Below are 20,751 nucleotides of genomic sequence, written 5' to 3' on the forward strand. Positions count from 1 at the left end.
CAAAAGCATCAGACCCCACGATCAGCAGATTTGAGACACTCAACAACATTAGATATTTCCATTTCCTGTGAGCAGCATCCCTTCAAAGAGGGGTCTCCAAAAACTACCAGATAGAACACAGCCTGAGTGGCACCCCTAAGGCAGAGATACTTACGGAGACTCCAGACTCTTCCTGCAGTGGGTTATCGAGAGAGGAGGGTCTGGAAAAGAAAAGGGGGAGTGAGAGAGAACTCTAAAGAGGCACAACTAGGCAGAAAAAGGCATCAAAAATCTTACAATCAACAGCAAGAAAGAAAAAAAAGACTTGACAAGAGGCCAAATTTTGGTTGATTTGTGCTTTAAGAGTCGCACACAAACAAACAACTCCAGACAGTTTCCTATCAATCCTATTGTCACCAAATCATACACACTAGAGATAAAAAAAGAGTCCACCCCCCGCATCCCCAGCTCATGTGAATTTCCCTGCAGGGCATTCCTATCCCAGTTTATATAACTTAAGTGATGGGGCTTCCACCACTTTCTCTGGGTGATTCTCTATAGCAGGGGTAGCCAAACTTACTGACCCTTGGAGCACACACAATAAATCTTCAGAAGTTTGAGAGCCGCAAAACACTCTCAACCTGCCCCGTGGAGTGGCAACTGCTGGGGAGGCACACCTGGCTGAAGCCCTGACACCTCTCCCCCATTGGGGCCTAAAGCCATGAGACCACCCCTCCCTGCAAGGCAGAAGCCCTTGGCCCACCACCCTGCACAAGGGTGGAAGCCCTGAGCTCTCTTCCCCAGTCTGGTCAGTGGAGAATGCCCGGGGAGGAGCATAGGGAGCTCTGCTTGCTGCACTTTAACTGTAAAAGAGCCATGACCTGGCCATGCCTGCTCTAAAATGCAACAGTTCTCACGCTATATGATCCATGAAACACGAGTGATACGAGCAGCTGTTCTTGGTGGTCCTCAGAAGGGAGTGACTTAAGAACCAACCACTGGAGAGCTATGGGAAGGGAAAGACTCTGCAAGGAGGTTCTCTCCCCAAGAATGAAAAATCCCCAAACCTAAAACCCACTGGCCTAACCGATATCACCATTAGGAAGGTTCCCCTGCCATGTCAGCCTAGATACCTCTCTCAATTTCGTCTTCATCCCCACCTTGCCTCTACCATTTCTGATCACAAGATGTTTCAGACAGCGACAGAGGTTCCAGTATAGCCAGAACGCATCTCTTCCCTTACGCTGCTCTAGCGCATAACCACTCTCTTCTCCTCTCGCTACAGTGAGATGTTGGGGCTTTCTCAAAGCAAGCCTCCAGACCTCAGGACACATTTTTACCACTTGTTAATTTTTTTACCCATCTGTTCAGATTAGAGTTGAGGAATGTGGGGGAGGAAGGGCCAGGATCCAAACAGTCACAGCTGATGGATAAAGTTAGGGCAAGCTTCACCTGAAGACGCTCGGGAGAGACAGACAGGGAAGATGACCACAAAATGCCACAGGACAAAAAAAATACAAAAGTAGCAGGGCTCACCTTTCTTGCGCTTGAGCTTGCGTTTGCGTTGTTTGTTGACAAAGCAGGCAGTTAGTGTGCTGAAGAGGATGGCAGCAGCCAGAAAGCAGATGGTGGCAACAATGCCCGCCAGCACGGGTCGGGCCAAACCATCTTCCGTCAGGTCTGGCGGGGGGAAGATGTCTGCAGAAAAAGGGGAATCCTCTGAGTTCTAAAAGAAACTGTTCTCCACAACCAGGGTCCTGATCATTGCTTGGAAAGTGAGGTTTACACAGGGCGTGTAAATGAGTAGCAGCATTGGACGGTTCAGGAGATTGGTGCTCAGGTTCAGAGCCTTTCCCAACTAGGTTACTGGTTTAAATCCAGCCCAGAGTGATAGTGAGTCAATGTTGTTACTCTCAGATGCCTGGGAAGTGGACTATGAGATACTTTTGGGTCTCCGCCCAGAGCCTAACAAAGACCTATCCACATGACAAAGAAGCATCATCACTATTGGCAATCCACTTAACTGGAGAGCAGTCAGCACTGGAAGTAGCCGTGGAAGCTTTGCAGGGATCACCTCTAGGAGCGAAAGGGGAATTCAGCCACTGTGTCCCCATTCAGTCTTTTGTCTTTCTGAGGAGACTACCAACAGGGAGACCAAATGTGCTGGTAGTTTTGGTTTTTTCCTATGTTCTTACATCGTGCATATCGCTGTGGTATGCAAGAGACCCAGAGTTAACGTGGACACCTGCCGATTGGATATGCACTGAGACGCATGCTATCAGTACTCACAGGCCACTGAACAGTTATCCAACAACTTTCAGTGTTTGCTGATCTGGCAGGATTTGAATCAGCAAATTTGACAGTTGCTTATTCAAGTGTGTGTACACAATTACTGGAAGTGATTTTACATGGTTTATGCTAACTACTTAATCTATCCACTTACTTGTCCCTGGAAACCTGTCACTAGCACCAGCTTGTAGAACTTTTTGGGCTGAGACAGTAGTAACTGACTTTGTGTAACTACACCTGGCCATAAGCTGAGGTCAGCTACACACCCAAGAGCTAGCAAATTCAGGCAGACAAACTACAGTAGAGGAATCTAATCTTAAAAAAAACAAAAAAGTCAAGTGTGCAACTTGCATCCAAAGTGCTTCTGCCTAACACCACTTGAGGGCAGTGCTAGACTGGATCTGTCCTATACACAGCATAATTGAAGTATCATTGGTCTCATATTGTGAGCTGGTATAATTTAGGTTCCTATAGTTCTTATTTCCAGCTCTCCTTCCCTGGATTATATTGCCTTCCACCACAACTTGCTATTTTTGATATGGTGGGTTCTCCTGAAGACTGTGAAATATTCCTGTGCGCTATGGTGTATGCAGGGCTGCATTGTGCTTTCTTCTGCTGCTGTGTGTTACAGTCCCTTTCGTGGAGCTACAATGTTTTTCTTTTTATTCCATGGTGCAGTATCGCACTGCCCTTCATGCAGCTTTCATTTTCATGTCAATGCTGCGTATTCCCTGGGTTGGGGCACTGTTCTCAGTGCACGTGGCAGAACTGTGATGCACTGCGACTCCCTGGTTCGGGCTATGCTCCGTTATTCGGTTCCATATTGTACTCTGCTATAGTATAGAACACCGCGTTTTGCTGCTGGCCTGTTGTGCTGCTGTGTTGCGCCGATTTGTTCTTTCCGATCACAAGCCGTTCCATTCTGCATAGCCCAGCAGTTCTTTGTGAACGTAATCATGGGAGTTGCAGAATACTCAGTTTCTAGTGAAGTCAGAGGGCTCTCAATTCCCTAAGTACCTGGCAGGATCAGACCCTGCATCTCACCACACTGCAATACTGCCTTTCCACGTTGGGCTCTGTGCTTAAGTTGTTTGGGGCTGGAAGGACACTTACCTGTACTGGAGACACCTGCAATGTTACTAGGCTCACTGATGAGGTCCTGCATGACAGCCAGAACTCGGAACTCATACCAGGTGTCCTACAGCACCAAACAACAACAAAAGCACTAGTCAGAAGCTTCCTTCAACAATTTAGCATACCAAAATGCCTTCTCCAGACTAGATAATGGGAATCCTCAACATTGTTCTAGAGGGACTGCCCTTCTTCCCCTGGGATGATAAGGGAATTTCTTCTTCACTGGGTCTATGCTTCGGGACACCAAATTAGCCCCTACTGTGGAAATAAGCAACCGACATCCTGAAAGTATTCCCCGAATGCTCTCCCAGTGCTGCAATACAGATGGTGCACAATCAGTAACCCAGGCAAAGGGCCAACCCATTATAAAAACCAAAGGGCACTCAGACCACCCCTTACCTGAGACAAATCCTTGGCAAAAAAGTCATTGTCACTCCCCAAGATAGCATCGTCCAAGATCTCCCACCTCTCCCCTACGCGGAACTCCATGATGTAATGGTCAATTGGAAAGCTGTGATTGGCTGGAGGAAGCCACGACAACAGGACTCCTTGCTGCGTCCGATTGGCTGTTAGGCACCTCGGTGGGGTAACCAGCACCAGGGGTTCTGGAGTTGTTACAGGGAATGCTGAAGACACACAGGACAGGGAGGGGATGGGGCAGAGAACGCTTTTAGTGGAGACAAGAAAAAAAAAAGCCATATGCTCTACAACTGGTGACTTTCTCCACTTCCTTTCAATGTGCACATGCGCCCTTTTCTTCTGTCATCCTTCCTCTGCAGATCCAACACCACCTGCAGCTGTGCTGGTTAGGATTTAAGCCTCCAGAGCTGCGACTTCACAGGTCTCAAGGCATACACCAACCAGCTGCAAGATTCACAGGAAAGGACGACACAGTGGAGGAGCACTAAAGGTAGCGTATTACTTTCTCATAAGCACTGGCCATTGGCTGCTATCTGAGACTGGATAACGGACTAGAGGGACTCTGGTATGATCCACTATGGCCATTCCTACTGCTCTGCAACTGTAGGTTTAAGACATGCAGGTAGGATCAACAAGGTCTCTTCTCTGAAAGATGCCAAGAAGTCTTTATGAGAAAAAGGAACAGCCACAGATACAAGGAGGTAAAGAAGAAAGAGCGATATGGTCTCAGAAAGTCCACTCATTCCTGGATCTTTTTGAGACCACCCACAAGAGAACCATCAGGAATGGCCGTGCTGTGACCTGGACTGAGATAGGGTGTACATTACAACCGGTTAGGGCCAATGAGTTTTGGTTACTACCAGCCTGGGCTGCCTGTGAAACAGAGACCTGGAGGTGAATGGTATTGGGGTATGGAACTCCTGAGCCAACAAGTCTCCACTCAAGACAAGACAAGACTTCAACATTTATCTCTGCAATCTGGTGAATCCTGTGGTGCTTGATGACTAAGCCATGGGGCATATTGGTTCTTGCGTGGGCAATGTCACTGGCACCATTAACATGAGAGTGGGCCTACGGAATGTGACCAAAGTACCCTGCCTCATCTCACCACCCATCTCTATTCTCTTCATATCCAGGGACTCTCTGAATTCCTTTACTAGCTCCATGATGTCCCAACTCACCGAGCGTGTTCACAGTGACCACCTCACTGAAGGCGCTCGTACCCAGTTTGTTTTGAGCCAAGACACTGAACTGGTAGGCGGTCTCTGGTTCCAGGGTGTCCACCAGCAGCCAACTAGGACCAATTGGTACCGGAAGAGACAGCCAGTCATGGGGTCCAAACTGTGCTCTCTTCGTCCTGGCAAGAGAGGAGACAAACAACTCAAGTGGAGGTGCTTTTGAGAGAAAGCATGAATGAATGAAAGAGGACAGACAGAAAGCCAATCCCTTAAGCAATAATGGAAAGACCCTGAGTGACTGGGTTTCATATACCAGCAATATGTGAGGACAAGGTGCTGAGATTCTGCCACCTACAGAAGTGAGTTGCCTTGAAACTGGGTCAGAGGAAAGACACAGATTGAGACGAAAGATGTTTGCTGGGCCAAAGGGCACACTCTACTCAGTCCCACGGTACACCCAGTCAGAAACACACCTTGATTTACAGGGACACTCCTGCCAGCCCTCCCTCATTACACCAGGCCCTTAACAAAAAGCCCTTTCAGTCTGACGATGGCCACAAACTTCTCTCCTTGCTCTCAGTGGGTATTCAGAGGCAGATCCTGATTACTGATCATGACAAAAGGTCATTGTTACTTTTTATTCCTGGTGTCACAGCCGCAGCTATGGCAGAGAGAGGCGGAGTCTATTCTGCCTCACACTTCATCAGCAAAATTAACTGAGTTCCCAATACAGAGCAATTCCTCCCCAGTACAACCCCACTGGAGACATGGAGCCAAATTGTAATAACCAGTACATATGAGCAAACCAGAAGTCACTCCAATGAAACCAATGGTGTGACTCTGGATTTATGCTGGGGCAAAGAAGAGGACAATTGGCCAGATTCTCACTTAAACCAAGGCCCGGGGCAACATAAAAGGGTTTAAAAGCGAGAGTGAATTTTATTTACATTTCTGAGCAGTGTAAAGGAGCCTTATCACAAATTAGAATCCATCCTAATGAGTTTACGCAGGCATTACGAGGACAGAAACAGTCCTCGATAATCTTCATAACTGGTGATTAAGCACGTGTCAGATTGGGGCGGGGGGGAATCAGTCAAGTTGAGATCTGATCCCAGGATTACAGGGCTAGCAATGGTAGTTAGTGGGAACCCTTCACTCTCCCCTGCAAAAATAAAAACAAAACCCTACATCTTTTCACTTTGAAACTGAGTAAACGTGTTTGAGACAAATAAGGAACTCCTGGATGCAATTTTTAAGTCATTTTTCAGACATAACAGCACGCTTTCGGTGTCATGTCATTTAATAAGAATAGCTGCACTTTAAGAACACAGAGGGCAAATTCTCTGAAGTAAATGGAGTTGCATCAGCAGAGGATTTGGGCAAAGGTCTGTGTCCCATATTTCTTTCCCTTGATCTCCTTTTTTGCCTTCTAATGGTGGCTACCCTGGCCACCCAGCAGGCAGAGATTGCAGTTGCAATCCTCACAGAGACTTCCTCTGACTCCAAACACATGGCTTTTCAAACTGTGAACACCCGACTGCCATACCCACACAATATAGGATCCAGGAATCCAGCAAGAAGAGCAAAGAAAAGGGGTGATTTTAATGTATCCAGGGAGACGGCAAGAATGACAAAGCTCATTCAGCCTGGGAAGATAGGTGCCTCTTGTTTCTCAGTCTGCACCTGCCTCTTCCAGCCACTACTCCTCCATCTCCTCTTTCCTCACAGCTAACTGGTAGCATGCATCCTAGCACGTCTCCACAAAGGAAAGCTTCTGCTAGTGGATGGTACCATCCAGAAAAAATGGAAAACTTACTTGTACAGTAACTATTGTTCCTTGAGATGTACTGTCCACATATACGTTCCAGTGTAGGTGTATGTACACAACCAATGCATTTGACTCAGAGACTTTTGCCAGCCATAATCATGGGTGGCAGATGCACCCCGTTCACCCCTTGCACCAAGCCAGGGCATAAAAGGGGTGCGGTTTCTGCCTCCCTTTCTGTTTCTTCATACCACCAGTAAGTTGAAAAACCAAAGTAGCGGGGAATAGAGGAGGGTTGTAGAATATATGTGCACAACATATTTTGAAAAGCAACAGTTACTGTACAGGTAAGTAACCATTTTTTGTCCTTCGAGTGATTGTGTACATATACATTTCACGGTAGGAGACCCACCAACAATTCCAACACAGGTGGAAGAACTACAGACTACTTGAAGAGAACCTGCAACATCGACCTGTCGAATCTGGCGCCATCCGGAGAAGCTTGAGTAAAAGCCAAGTGCCTGGAGAATGCACACACAGATGACCACGTTCCAGCTTTACAAATGCCCGCTATAGGGATGTAGCTCAAGAAGGCTGACAAAGTGGAATGAGCCCTAGTGGAGTGGGCTGTTATCCTCAAATTTGAGGAGAGACTTTTGCCAGATCATAGCAACGCTTGATAGTGTGAAATTCAGCGTGAAATACGCTGGGCTGTAACAGATTGCTCTTTCATCATCTCAGCATAGACTACATATAGTCTGCGAGAGGAGCTGAAAGAATGCGTGGTCCAGGTAAAATGCCACAATACACAAGAAGTGGAGCTTCTCTTTAGTTTTGGAAGAATGAAGCTTTGGGAAGAACTTGATTTTCTTGATACATCTGTTCGGCTTTCTTAAGTCCATAATGGCCAAAGACTGCCTCTCTTTCTAGGGAATTAGGAAGTAGCAGGAATAGAAACCTTCCCCTCCATGATAAGGAACTTCCTTTATTGTTTCCCGTGTTAATCAATGTACTTCTCGGTCTAAAAACAATCTCATGAGATTGAACAAGAGCGCAGAGGATGAGCTGGGGAAGGGGAGGGTGGTAAATGGGTAACACATCCCTACTTTACAAGGCTGAGCACCCACTTGTCCAATGTGATCTTGGTCTCTTCACTGTAAAACAAACAAACAAAAAAAAAACCAAGAGAGATGGGTTCCTCCCAAACGGGGGTCTGAATGCATGAGATGACACACAGTTGGTACGTTGTCCTAGACAGGTGTATCAAAACGCCTGTTTCAAAAAGTCACTTAAATCTGGTGAGAAGCGCCTGTTACAGACGATGTGGTGAGAGATACCTAGAAGTCTTAGACCTCCTTCTACAGGTCTCTGCTACTGTTAGGGCCTGTACTTTGCTTCCTCTTTTGTAACTGAGGTGTGGACACACAACAAACTAAGGTTCACACAAGAGTGTCTTAACATGCACGTTACGTCACCGGTCTTCTGAGAGAACAGTTGAACACCTTCAAAACGGTAGAACTTCTGTTGCATTTTGCATCTCTCTTGGAATGCCAGAAGCCTGCTGCAGCCATCAAGCGTAAGGCAGTATCCGACACGTCGATTGGTGCTTAGAGGGAAGTATGAGCAGCAACAGGCCCTCCAAACACAAAATGGCCAAGAACTGATCCCTGCATTCCTCAGGCAGTTTGTCCGTGAATTTGGAAATTGCTGGCCAGTTACTAAAAGTATATTTGGGCAACAATGCCAGATAATTTGAGACCCTTATCTGAAGGTTCTCAATGGTATATGCCTTTCTACCACACAGATCCAGCCTTGTATAATCTTCGAGGTAGCCTTAGCGTGAGGCTGCCTGGAATGCTCATTAACCACTGCGAGCACTAATGAGTCTAGAATGGAATGGGTAAAGAAATAATCAAATTCTTGCTGAGGAACCTAGGTGTATCTGTCCGCCCATTTCTCAGGGGATGGGACAGAGACAGGTATCTGCCAAAGGGTCTTCGTAGGTTCCAGTAAAGCTTCATTATTGGAAAGGTTAACCCTTTCAGGGGTGGGAATTTGCAAAACGTCTAATAGCGTGTGAGGATTGTCTTGCACAAGCTCTGCTTGTGTTCCCAAAGAGACACAGCCACTCTCCTAACTAGATCTTGAAAAACTTTCAAGTCCTCAGGAGAAGGTGATGCTGACTTTGGTGTGATGGCCTCATCTGGAGAAGAGGGAGAGATATAGATAGGGGACAGCTAAAAGCTCCTTTCCAGTCTCCTCTTCTTCTGTGGGTTCCATTAAAGAGAATTTGTAGGCTTAGAGAAGTGTCAACCCTAGGCACTAGAGGAACAGGAGAAGGTGACATTCTTCTGGATTGAGTAGCCAACAAGGTGTCAAGATATTTTAGGAGCAGGCCAAGGGGCCCAAGAAAGCCAGGGTGGACAGTCCAGTCTTTTAACAGCCCACAATGGAGGAACACCAAACTGGAGCAGCCTTATAATAAAGATCTTGCTCTAGAGTTTGGGAAATCTTTAGAACACTGACAGTCTAGAGACCTGAACCATCATGACAGAGATATGGGTCCAGGTGACTGTCTATCATGTTCAAAGTCTAAAGAAGGGGAGATGCACCTCTCTTCAGTAAAAGGAACAGCAGTCCCAGGAGGTGCTGGAGCACGTCTTGGCACCTGGTGTTATCCCAGAGGAACTGATGTTGACGATGTATCTGACAGTGCTGATGGACGGAGGTGGTCGGAATGCAGATAAATGAGCGAACATTGACAGTTCCCGCAGAGTTGATGCGGTACATACACCCATGAAGCGGACGGCATCGGCGGTACCACGGCGACTGTAGACGATGGTGTCAGTAGTGCCGCTGAAGTGGAGGCCACTGAGATGGGGACTGGATGATGCAACAAAGGAGAGCCCAGGAGAGGGACACCCCAAAGGTCTTTTACTGTGAAGAATGCCTGCGGCAGCGAAGACACCAACAGCAGAACTAAGTGCTTGGCTGCTAAAGCTGGTAAGGTCTGAGACAGCTGTCTTGCAGGTAGGGGTGAAGGCACCAGCCTCAGCAGCCCCTCTGGTGCTGGAGATAATGGTGTCACCTCTGATGGTAACTGAGTGTCGATGCTTCCAACCAGCTCTTGACTTGGCCCTGGAGGACTTTTCAGAGCCTTTTTGTGGAGGGGAAGAATGAGACTTAACATTTATCCATCTCGAAGACCGAGAAGGGTTTTGAGCACTTCGAGGAGTCCTCTGGAGACAAAGATGAATGATGTTTCTCACCTGTCTTGGGCTTAGAAACTGGGGCAGCTGGAATGCCACTCCTCGTGGACAAACACTCCATTGCCTTGGGGTTGGGGCTGAATGGTGACCTGTGACCTTCTCAAGACGACGTACTTTGAGGCGGAAATCCCTCTGCTTTTTTATTCTCATTGGGAAGGAGGTACAAATAGGACATTTGTCCCCACATGCCCCTCACCTAAGCAGTTTCAGCAACGCTTTTGTCTGTCATTAATAGAAATCACAGCCCTGAATGTGACAAATTGTTCAAAACCTGGGGATTTCAGTATATTAAATCCACTAAATTCTAACTACACTAAAACTAACAGTAAGCTACAACCAAACACACACGAATAATTTCTTTTTGCTTTATGGCTGGCTAACTGAAGCTCAGAGAACGACAGGGTTCTCCAACTCTTGCCGGGGTGGTGAGAAGGAACTGAGGGAGGCAGTGCCCAAGCCCCTTTCATGCCATCACTTGGCACATGAAGACAGCGGGATGCGTGCGCCACCAGTGGGTATGGGAAGTCTCTTGCTCGAGTGCATTAGGTGCACACCTACAGCGGAACGTATACATACACAATCACACAAAGGAAAACATCACCTACCGGAACTATTGGCAGAGAATTCAGGACCAGAATAGGAAGGGAAGGGAACCTTTCAGACAGGATAGCCTCAAGTCTTTTTACTAATCCATTCCACAAACCCAGTGTGAACAGGGGGACCAAAGGTTCCCAGGTGTACTCCTCAAGATTCATGACCTTGTGAGATTACATCTCCAAGTCATGGCAAATAATGTCACTTAAATGCCTCAAAGTGGCATCCCTGACTTGCAATGGAGTAGAAAACAACAATAGCTATGAACTCTAAGCCCCCATTAGAAATATATACTGCAGTAATAATCTCCACAAGCTGCAGTTTATCATAGTGTCAGTAGCGTATTTACAAGGGATTGCTGTAGTGTATATATATTAGAGAAAGAATTATGGTGTACACAACATATGTAAAGCCACTAGCTATTCATCTGGGCAAGCCTACAAAGCAGGAGATAAGGGATGGGGAGAAGACAGATACTGCCACAATGGAGGGAGAAAGGAAGCATGAAGCTATGGAAGTGGCCAAGGGGGGAACAAAGCCATATGCACAGAGGAACTCCGCATACACCAGAAGCAAAGGTTTCAGAGTAGCAGCCGTGTTAGTCTGTATTCGCAAAAAGAAAAGGAGGACTTGTGGCACCTTAGAGACTTACCAATTTATCTGAGCATAAGCTTTCGTGAGCTACAGCTTTATGCATTCGATGAAGTGAGCTGTAGATCACGTAAGCTTATGCTCAAATAAACTGGTTAGTCTCTAAGGTGCCACAAGTCCTCCTTTACCAGAAGCAAAGAGTCCTGCAGAGAAACAGAGTGGATAGGAAGTCTTTCCTGTTTAACAAAACTACCTTAAAAAACTACAGCTCCCAGAATCCTCTGTCACACCAGCAGTTGGTATGAGGTCAGGAAAGAAGCTGCGCTCAAAAATGTTTGTCTGATTCAGGTCTCCCTGCAGTATTTAACGCTGCTGCCTTCAAGCGTTCCCTCCCACTGGCTCCTTATTGATGCCTGGCCCAGGCCTCTAAGCTGTCAATCTCAGTAAGGCAGCTAAGTAACTGGAACAGCATGACACAGGAGGGGTGTTGGTTATAAATCCAGCACTGATCACCATCAAAGCATGGGGAAAGCTCTTCCCTAAAGATACTGCACAGACACAAGCAGCATGCTTGAGCTACCCAGCTGCTGTCGCATGGACTCTCTCCAAATGTCTCTGTGGAGCTGGACTTGTATTCACAGCACGCCCTAACAACTAGAGAAGAAGGGGGAAACAGCTGAAACGGAGTCTGGGCTACACATGGGACTTGTTGGTCCCCACCAGCATGTGATCCCCCTACTAAAGATATATTCTGAAGGTGCAGATATATTTACAAGCACTTTAAGGTCCTTGGATGAAATGCACGCTATAAGATGGAAGGAAAGTTATTAATAAACAGTGCTTTTTTATAAATGCCATTCTCCTTTCTCAAACCCACCTGGACAGTGAATAAAGGCAGAAGTAAACGCCGCTTAGATCTTTTTATAAAGAACAGCAGCCTCAGAGTCATGGCCCATCCTCCTCTTACCCATGTAGATTGTAACATCCACGACTACCTGTGAGCTCTTGGCCTCTGCATTAGCCTACAAAAGCCAGAAGGCCCAGGCCAGGTCTCGCTCCCATGGAAGGTGCTGTTCAGACCCACATAAAACTATCCTAAAGCGGCATAACAGACCACAAAGTCTCACTGAAACGTAGTTCCGAACACTGCACACTTGGCAGGATGGAATTAACTTTTCAGCTCCCCAGAGCTCTATTCTGGTTTGTTCGTTGGAAGAGAAAGTGCCATTTTTGACAGAGTGGGTGAAATTTATAATCAAAGCGTCCCAGCACAGCCAAAAGGTGGGATACGGAACAACACTGTCAACACAGGATGCTCAGCAAAGCAGGAGAAAACGTTAAGTTAGAAGGATGGCAGCAGCTGCCAATAAGGACAAAGGCGAGAAAGAGCAGAGTCCAAAGGGCTTGACCTGCAGGAAAGGTCTCTTTGAGGAGGGTCATATAAATACAGCAGGGAGAAGAATGCATAACCTTTGCCCGGATTTCCAGTCTGTGAAGGAGAGGAGGGCTGGCATTGATAAGTGGACATGAATAATGAGCAGTAGCTCTGCAGCAGACAAGCCTGCTTTGGCTTTCTCTCTCCAATCCCTCTGGCACCATATCCCACAGGGTCTCCCTGGCTGACACTTCCCATGAGCAGCTAATACTCAGAGGGATGACTTTCTACAAGCAAAGTGGGCTCTCCTCCTCCTCTACCCAGAAGTGGTTCCCACACCACACTGGACCATCGTCCAACACCACTGTACAGCCCTTACTCAAGCTGTGAGCTAATATTCCCCCATCTACCCATTCCCCTTCCACTGTTTTTTACTTTAGTCTCATTTTGTTTGGTATCTCAAAGGAGATGGGAGATCCTGGCTTTTCAGGAAGTAGACAAAGAATCAGTAAAGGAAGCTGGCAGCAAACAGTAGCAGCTGACATCCTCCTCCAAGGTGAGATGCGTTTCAAAAGGAAGGAGGTTTAATTATTCCTTCTCAAGGACATTTTAATCAGAGGCAGTTGTGTGAATTCTGCGCTCTAAGCTCATTCTCTTGCTTGTTCATAGCTCTTTTCCTCCCTCCTCTCGCTCTCTCTCGCGCTCTCATTTTCTCCCTCTTTCTATTCCCTTTCTTTTGTCTCCCCACGCTACTGCCCAGCCCCCACTTTCCGAGCTCTGGTACGGTGCTCTGTCTCAAGCAGAGCAGAATTTATCAGGGGAAGCATGTATCCAATCTCCACTCTATCTGGAGACTCCATCTGGCCACATTAAGAAAAGAAAGAACGAACGAACCAACTGGTGTGGGGGAGGAGGGAAGGGGAAGAAGAAAGCCACAGATGAAACACAGAAGGTCGTCATCACCTTTACGTTTCATATTTCAGTTGACAGAGATCCTGAGAAGGAACAGAATGCAAATAAGCTCAGCATCCAAATGAGACACTGGTCTGTGCTGCAGCCCACCACGATTCTCACGACAAGGGTTAACTGCAGAAGCATTTCCACAGTCCACTACCCGTGGGGAAAAAGGAAAGCTGGCTTAAAGAGCAGCGCTACTGGGGGGAAGGGAGGGGGCGACTTCAGTCACAGGTTGGGAATGTGAATCTCTGGCACTTATGTGTGAGTCACAACACCTCTGGCAGCCAGGTGCACGAATCCTGGTGCGATCATGCAGGTCCTTCCACGCTGGGAAGCTGTAGATTGAATGCTGGCACTTATCCCCGTGCTGTGGGCCTTGTTGCGCTAGGATGCTGGATGTGTGAATCTTGGCACAACTGTTTAACGTGTGGATCCAGAAACCCTCAAAAGCTATCAGAATTTGGTGTTTACTCTGGACAGGTGTTAAACAGCTTTTTAAATCTAGCAACTGTCAACGGTTTTGGCCAATCATTACTGTAAAACCGAAGAACACCGACAATATAGGTAGAAAATATGAGTCCCTTTTGCTGTATCATTTGTTTCCATTAAGCAACTGTCGTCTTCCTTAGAGGTCTTCGATTCTTCGCAGAGCCAGTGGGAGCAGGAAATGGCCTTCGCCCTTAGGGCATCTCAACAGGCAGAAGTGCGTTCCGTCTCAGAATGTAGGGTCTGATCCTGCTCCATTGAGGTCAGCTGGAATTCCACCTTTGACATCAGTGGGAGCAGGATCCTATGTGGCGGATGTGCCAGTGGGAGTAGGATGCAGCCTGCTTTCTTATAGCTGTGGTGGCTCAGCAGGGCTAAGAGGACTAAAAATGTAACAAACGCTCACTTGTCTCATTGAAGTCAGCAAATCGGAGACGTATTCTGTGTAAGTCCCGAGTGGTATTATTAGAAAGCTTGGAATGGGCAATAGGGGATGGATCGCTTGATGATTACCTGTTCTGTTCACTCCCTATGAAGCACCTGGCACTGGCCACTGTCAGAAGACAGGATACTGGGCTAGATGGACCTTTGGTCTGACCCAGTGTGGCCGTTCTTTTGTTCTAGGACTCTGAATACCCACAGGCAGTTGTGGAGTAAAGCAGTGGCCTTTTGACGTAGTCACGTTTCTTGAGAGTATACTTTACAGTCTCTATATTTTCTGTGAGTGATTTGGCTGTTAAGCATTCAAAACAGGATTTTCAGTTAATCTTTAACTAGGTATAGGTGGGAATAACATAAAACATGCAGGTGGGAATTAATGAAAAAAATGTATTTCCACTCTAACATAAGCAGAGTAAGTTTTCAGGGCTGACAAAAGGACCAATGAAAGCATGGCGGACCTAGAGCCTTCTACAACAGAAACACATGCAAGGGCAAGGGGTTGACAACTGTACATGTAGACTCGCAGGTCCCCACACTTCAACTGTTCTGGGGCACCAATGCTCAACAGAGCAGAAAATATCACAGAGGATGTAAGTGTGTGTAGCCCCATTCAAGTCAATGGAGCTATACTGATTTACACTGGCTTGGAATCTGACCCATGCTTTTCACAGCCGTCCTGCCCATGGGAAGCTCCCCTCACCACCTCACCCACCCCAGCTTAGAAATGGCAGTGCCTATGCTTGGCTCCAAGTTGTGGCTGAGGAGAAAGGTAACGAAGCAGAGAGCAAAGCATGCTGGGATGACTCACAGAGGGCCATACCAAACTGAGAATGTCTGCTCGTATCCACCGTCATAGCCAGGCTCCCAGGAGACGTTGGCAGAGGTCATGGAGACCACGACATGCACACTACACGGGGCATGAGGGCTTGTGCCTGAAGGTAGAGAGAAACTCAGTGTAAGAGGCAAAACAGAGAGAAATACACATACACATACATAGGGCCAGGCACCAGAGCACCCAGAAGAATGGCAGCCCTTGGACTGTGGAATTTATGGTTGTTTAAAGACAACAGGAGCTTAGAGGAATGGGAGCTTCTTCTTAGGAGTGGAAGGACATTTTCCCCTGCCTCCATGCACTCAGAGAGGACTTAAAACTTTACTTTCGGGAAGCAAGATCTGTCCCATTGGAGAATGCATCCAGATAAGTCAGTGGTGCCGACCACCTCTATCTGTACTGGTGGTCTGACAATTCAGAGAAGGGGCCCATTTTAAGCACCAGCTTCTCCCAGCAGAAAGCATTACTGGGAAACATGCAGGTGTGCTGGGCACACAGAACTACTGCACACCTAGCCTTCTCAGCAAGCAAGTCCATTAATTAGAGGAACCACAAAGGAACATACTTTAGTATCTGGGAGTTCACAGGATTAAGAAACCCTCGAGATTTAACCAAATTGTCTTCTAACTGTGCTGCGGCAGGGGAGGACACACTTGGCCAGCGAGGAGGGGAGCCCTTCAATCTGCCTCAGGACGTGGCCGTAATAAAAAGGACAGAGATTTAAAGACAGCACCACTGGAGTGTGAAATTAAAGGAAAATGTTGCTCTTCTTTTCATGAGAAGCGCCCCTGAGTAATACCTTTCAGACACACAGCTTGGCACAATCAGACAGGAAACATGAACCTCTCCTGACACAGAGAAGCGCACCCCCGCCTCCAAATTATCCAACAGCCAATCCATTTACAAGCTGAAAGCTCAGGTAATCGACTCCAGGAGCAAACAAAGGGTACAGCTACACCACATATTAAGGTGTGACGGTAGCCCATCAGGGACCCTGGGTATGTGCTTGGGTTACTAACCCGCACTCAAGTCCAGGCTGCTGCAGCCTCAGTCACATTGTTACCTGCAGTAGCTAGATTAAAGCTAGCGCCGGTATGCCTACCCACGCTACAATTACACCTTCAATTGCAGTGTCTATGTACCCAGCCGCTGGAGATGCAGGGCTCAGATCAATCCAGAATACAAAGGAGGGTAGGGAAGGTTGGGAGGGGAATCCAAAGACTTTCTCCACCCTCCGTCCCCACACATAGACTTACGGGCTAATGTCCTGTGAGGAGGGCACCTGAAGAGACTAGTGTGGTCTCTCTCTCTAACCTCATCCCTCCCACTCAGCAACTTTTCCCACCCCTCAGCTGCTCCTCTGGTTTCCCCCCTCCATCACCAACCTCTTTTATTCCAGCTCAGTCCTTTCCTCCCAGTGATCTCTTGGTCTGCTTATCCCCTTGCACGGCCTTTGCTCTCCCACCTTCTTGACGACACCCGCTCCTCCCCTTCTATTTCCCCCTCCTCCACCCTTCCCTATTCCCCTTCAGTTATCCCTTCTTGCCGTGCCCTCCCAAGCCCCCCCGACCAGCCCTTGGCCTTCTCATACCTATGACTGTAAGGTGAGTGCTGGCAGTAATGCTTGCGACCACGTTGGTAGCGACGCACTCCCACTCCCCATGGTCGTCCTTGCTGAGGGATCGGAACTGCAGGGTGCCACCTGGAAGGGTGTTGTGCTTGCTTCTACTGGGCTTCCCTACCTTGAGCAAAGAAGAGAGAGCAAAGGGGAAGAAAAAACAACAACAACTCAGAAGCACATTGCACAGCAGCAGCATGAGGTCACACTCTGGTGGCGAGGCTCTACGTGCGAGACCCACAGAATACCAGCCGGGGGTCAAGAGGCTCCAGGCTCTCCAGCACTTGGGGCTGGCTACAAAGATCGGCAGATGGCAGCACGTTTACGGATTTTCAGTTAACCATGCCAATTAAAAATGGCAGGATAATTAGACATAATGCATGCAGAACAGAGCCGTGTTTACAACTTGGCTACGTAAGCATAAACACACAGACATACGGACACCACGGACCTCTGAGGAGATTCAACCTGGGACGTTCAGCATCCAAAGCACAAGTCTCTCTGGCACTTGAGATAAAAGAGAACTCCTTTAGCTGCAAGTAGCAGGCTATTGTAGTCTCTGGTGCCAGCCACTAGAAGGAGATATGATCACACGCACTAAGCCAGAGTTTTATGTCAGTTAGGGTGAGTGATATGGATCTTTGATTGCTCCAGTACACGCTTTGAGAACCTAAAATGAGTAACCACTTAGTGTCCACTGGAGCCTGCAAATGCACCATTAAGAACAAACCTGCCCCATTTTAAAAATGTGATCTCTGCCTTTTACCTGGTTCTAAGTTTCCACACTAGAGGTCAAATTTGTCTCTGTGGCAATGGTACAACTGAGTAGAGAATATGCCTGTATACGAATGCTTTAAATAATACTCCGATTTACTCTTAGAAAGTAAACTGTATCCACACCATAGTGTTCCTCAGTAAAGGTTCAAAAGGACACATTTCACAAACAGGGCTACCAAGGCTGGAACCATTCAGGAAGAAAAGCCTAGGTGCTCTGTTTTGTTTTAATGGGGGGGGGGGGGGGGGGAGAAGGTGACCGTCTCTTTTGATGGCTGAGATGCTGGGTTCCATAACCAGTGACATTCACACCCGTAAACTGAAGTTGTACAAATCCTAAATCGCTTCGAAGTCCTCATTCCCCACAACATGTGCATAGCTTTTCTGTGGATTTCTTGTGCATAGCTTTGTTAGGATTTACTGGCCTTCTATGCAATGTTATCTGTCAACACCTGTATATGGCTAGATTTTTTTTTTTTGGTGGGGGAGCAGTGCGATCAACCGCCCTAAGTGGCTACCAGTGCTGAATCCAAGGCCTTCAGTGGCCTCACCACAGAAGCCAGGTTTGAGGTGGCCGTAGCTTTCATGAGCCTGTAGTGTGTGAGGGCCTTTGGTTTTATGTTTTCTGATGGAACCCAGGTAAGTCCAGACTAGTCCTGACTGAAAACACTGGAGGATGACATGCCCAGGGATAATCAAGGCAGAAGAAACAGAAAAAACCATGGGGCAGACGGGAAGATGTTGAAAAGCAGGAGAAATAAAGGAAAGGATTAAAAGAAATGAAGGAGAAAGGAAATAAGATGGACAGAAAGATGCAAGTGTTCTCGAGGAGTGAGCAAATCACTTCAATTGCTCATTCTCTTACCCGCATCCACGGAGGTTTGCCCTTGGGCTACTTTATTATCTTCTGCCTCGAACCCAGAAAAATCAAGGGCAACGCCAGCTGTGCATGGTCTTCCACAGTGAGCTGGTGTACCCTTGCACTGACTACCCCAACATAACTACCTGTTTGTCCTGTTGGGAGCCTTTCCATTTCCCGCTCTCTCCCCTAAGCTAGATATGGCGTACTTGGGAAATCCCGGCCCTGTGCATCGTGTATGCAAGGCTGGAGAGCGCCACAAAACAGCAGCAAATAAAGAAGAAAGAGCAGTAAAAAGGATGGAAGGCCCGGGAAGAAGGTCCTGCAGTAGGGACAAAGGGCTAAGCAGGTCCCACTGGTTTGACTGCTTTTCTATATGGAGAACGGAGACTTGAGAGGAGGGGCACGCTGGCTAGCATGCGGAGACCTGGGAAGCCCACAGTGAGTGACTACATTGGTCGCTGAGGAATGACTATTGGTGCTACTGGAAAACAAGAAGCTTGTGTATCTGGGCAGAAGACCCAGTCCAAAGGAGGGAATTCTCCATCCCTAGCTGCCAGACTGTATAGAAGAAGGGGGAAAAAAGATCCCCCTCAGGCCAAAATCCACCAGGCTATAGTAGCCGTAGTCATAGAGCTATCCTACGACATGCCAATTCAAGGGCCTGGAATTAAAGCAGGATATCGGGACGCCATTATCATGCCAATGCAGGCCGCATCACAGGGGCACTTGGGGACACAACTGAGACAAAAGTAAAAATATTTCTTTCCATTCCAATTCTATGTGCCCTCCGGAGGTGTTAAAGTAACAGGCTGGTTCTTTACCATGAAGAACCCATGTGTGGGCAAATGTCCCAGGCTGCAGAATATACATTCCAAGAGGGGACCAAAGCAGCTGCGGGACTGCACTAAAAAAGCCTGGTAGCTTCCACCGAGAGGGGGATACTTCCAAAAGTGCAGCCGCGGACCGCCACGGGGAACCCCTGCTCTACCATTGCCAATGCTTCACCTGCTGATGCAGTCAACTCTGCATCGTCCCAATCTAGCACCCCAGGAGGGTTTTTCCGTCCTGCAGGTGGCAACCCCAGCAGAAAGGGTGGGGAAGCGTCGGTGGGTGTTCCTGAAGTTGATACCAGTGTGGAGCAGCCAGAGGAAGAGGGGGCAGGGGCCGTGCTCAGCTTTGCAGATGCTGCTGTGAAGGTTTCATGGTATTAAACACTTGGTTGTCAGGAGCTGGGTTTCCCCCACCCACCTGCGGGACAGGACGGCAGTGGTGCAGCCCGAAGCGAAGCAGCTGTACCTGCAGTTTGTTCTTACCGGGACAGAGAGTGTGGCTTCTCTGTCTGCAATATTCATCAAAAGCCAAAGGCACTGCAGATTTGTCTGGCAGGCCGGGTACCTTTCTCCAGGCGATGACAGGAAAGGGGTCTCCTGCAGCAGCACAAGGGATCAACAGCTCCCTCCCTGCCTCTTGTCTGTACTCCCAGCCTGGTAGCACCGTGAAATAGGGTGGGTCCTGCAGCCGAGGGAAAACTCAAGTAACTGTCACCAGACAATTGGCACGTGTACACACACACACACACACACTCCTTGAAGATCTACTCACAAATCAAGTTAAGATCTAGTGGGTTCTCATCAGGGCAGAAGGATTTAAATCACCTGGTTTGTTTGTTTTTTTAATTCATTGATTTTAAATCAGGTTGGGGCTTTGTAAAATGAATTGAAAAGGTGGGCTGCAGCAATTTAAGCTTATTGCAAGTTATAAATGCTGGGAAAATTTCTAGAGGACCACTCTGCTCGGGTGTCATCTCTGAATTGTACATAACTAAACGTGGGGGAGGGAAGGGGGGGACCAAAAATATTGGAAATTAAGGCCCTGAATTTGCAAACACTTCAGCAGCTATGTAAGTAACTTTTTTCTTTATGTTGAAAACTGTAACAGGTTTACAAATCATTGCCATGTAAACATCAAAATAAAACGTTAACCATTACAACACTCAGCTTGTCTTTTTGTTAAAAAAAGATGATGCAGGAACTTTCCTCACAAGAACAATCTTGTGGACTTCATTGGGAGTACTAATGGGCTTCAAGTTAAGCATGCGCTTAAGTGTTTGCGGCATCGAGGGCTAAAATTGTTTATTTTTTTTATAAAATCTTTTAGCGGCAAAAATCTTTGCTTCAGTGGTAACGT

At 47.5% G+C, this 20,751-nt stretch overlaps 1 protein-coding gene across 1 annotated transcript in view; it reads right to left on the reverse strand.

Annotated features, from left to right (window-relative positions):
• IGSF9B (immunoglobulin superfamily member 9B) overlaps nucleotides 1–20,751 on the reverse strand; it is a 94,604-nt gene that overhangs the window by 15,462 nt on the left and 58,391 nt on the right. Inside the window, 8 exon segments of the mRNA XM_037882488.2 lie at nucleotides 155–200; nucleotides 1,516–1,677; nucleotides 3,382–3,466; nucleotides 3,802–4,028; nucleotides 5,004–5,179; nucleotides 15,299–15,410; nucleotides 16,902–17,052; nucleotides 19,960–20,076. Of these exon segments, the coding sequence (XP_037738416.1) occupies nucleotides 155–200; nucleotides 1,516–1,677; nucleotides 3,382–3,466; nucleotides 3,802–4,028; nucleotides 5,004–5,179; nucleotides 15,299–15,410; nucleotides 16,902–17,052; nucleotides 19,960–20,076 (1,076 nt within the window).

Source organism: Chelonia mydas, chromosome 22 (assembly GCF_015237465.2).
Source record: "Chelonia mydas isolate rCheMyd1 chromosome 22, rCheMyd1.pri.v2, whole genome shotgun sequence".
NCBI classification, from domain to species: domain Eukaryota; kingdom Metazoa; phylum Chordata; order Testudines; family Cheloniidae; genus Chelonia; species Chelonia mydas.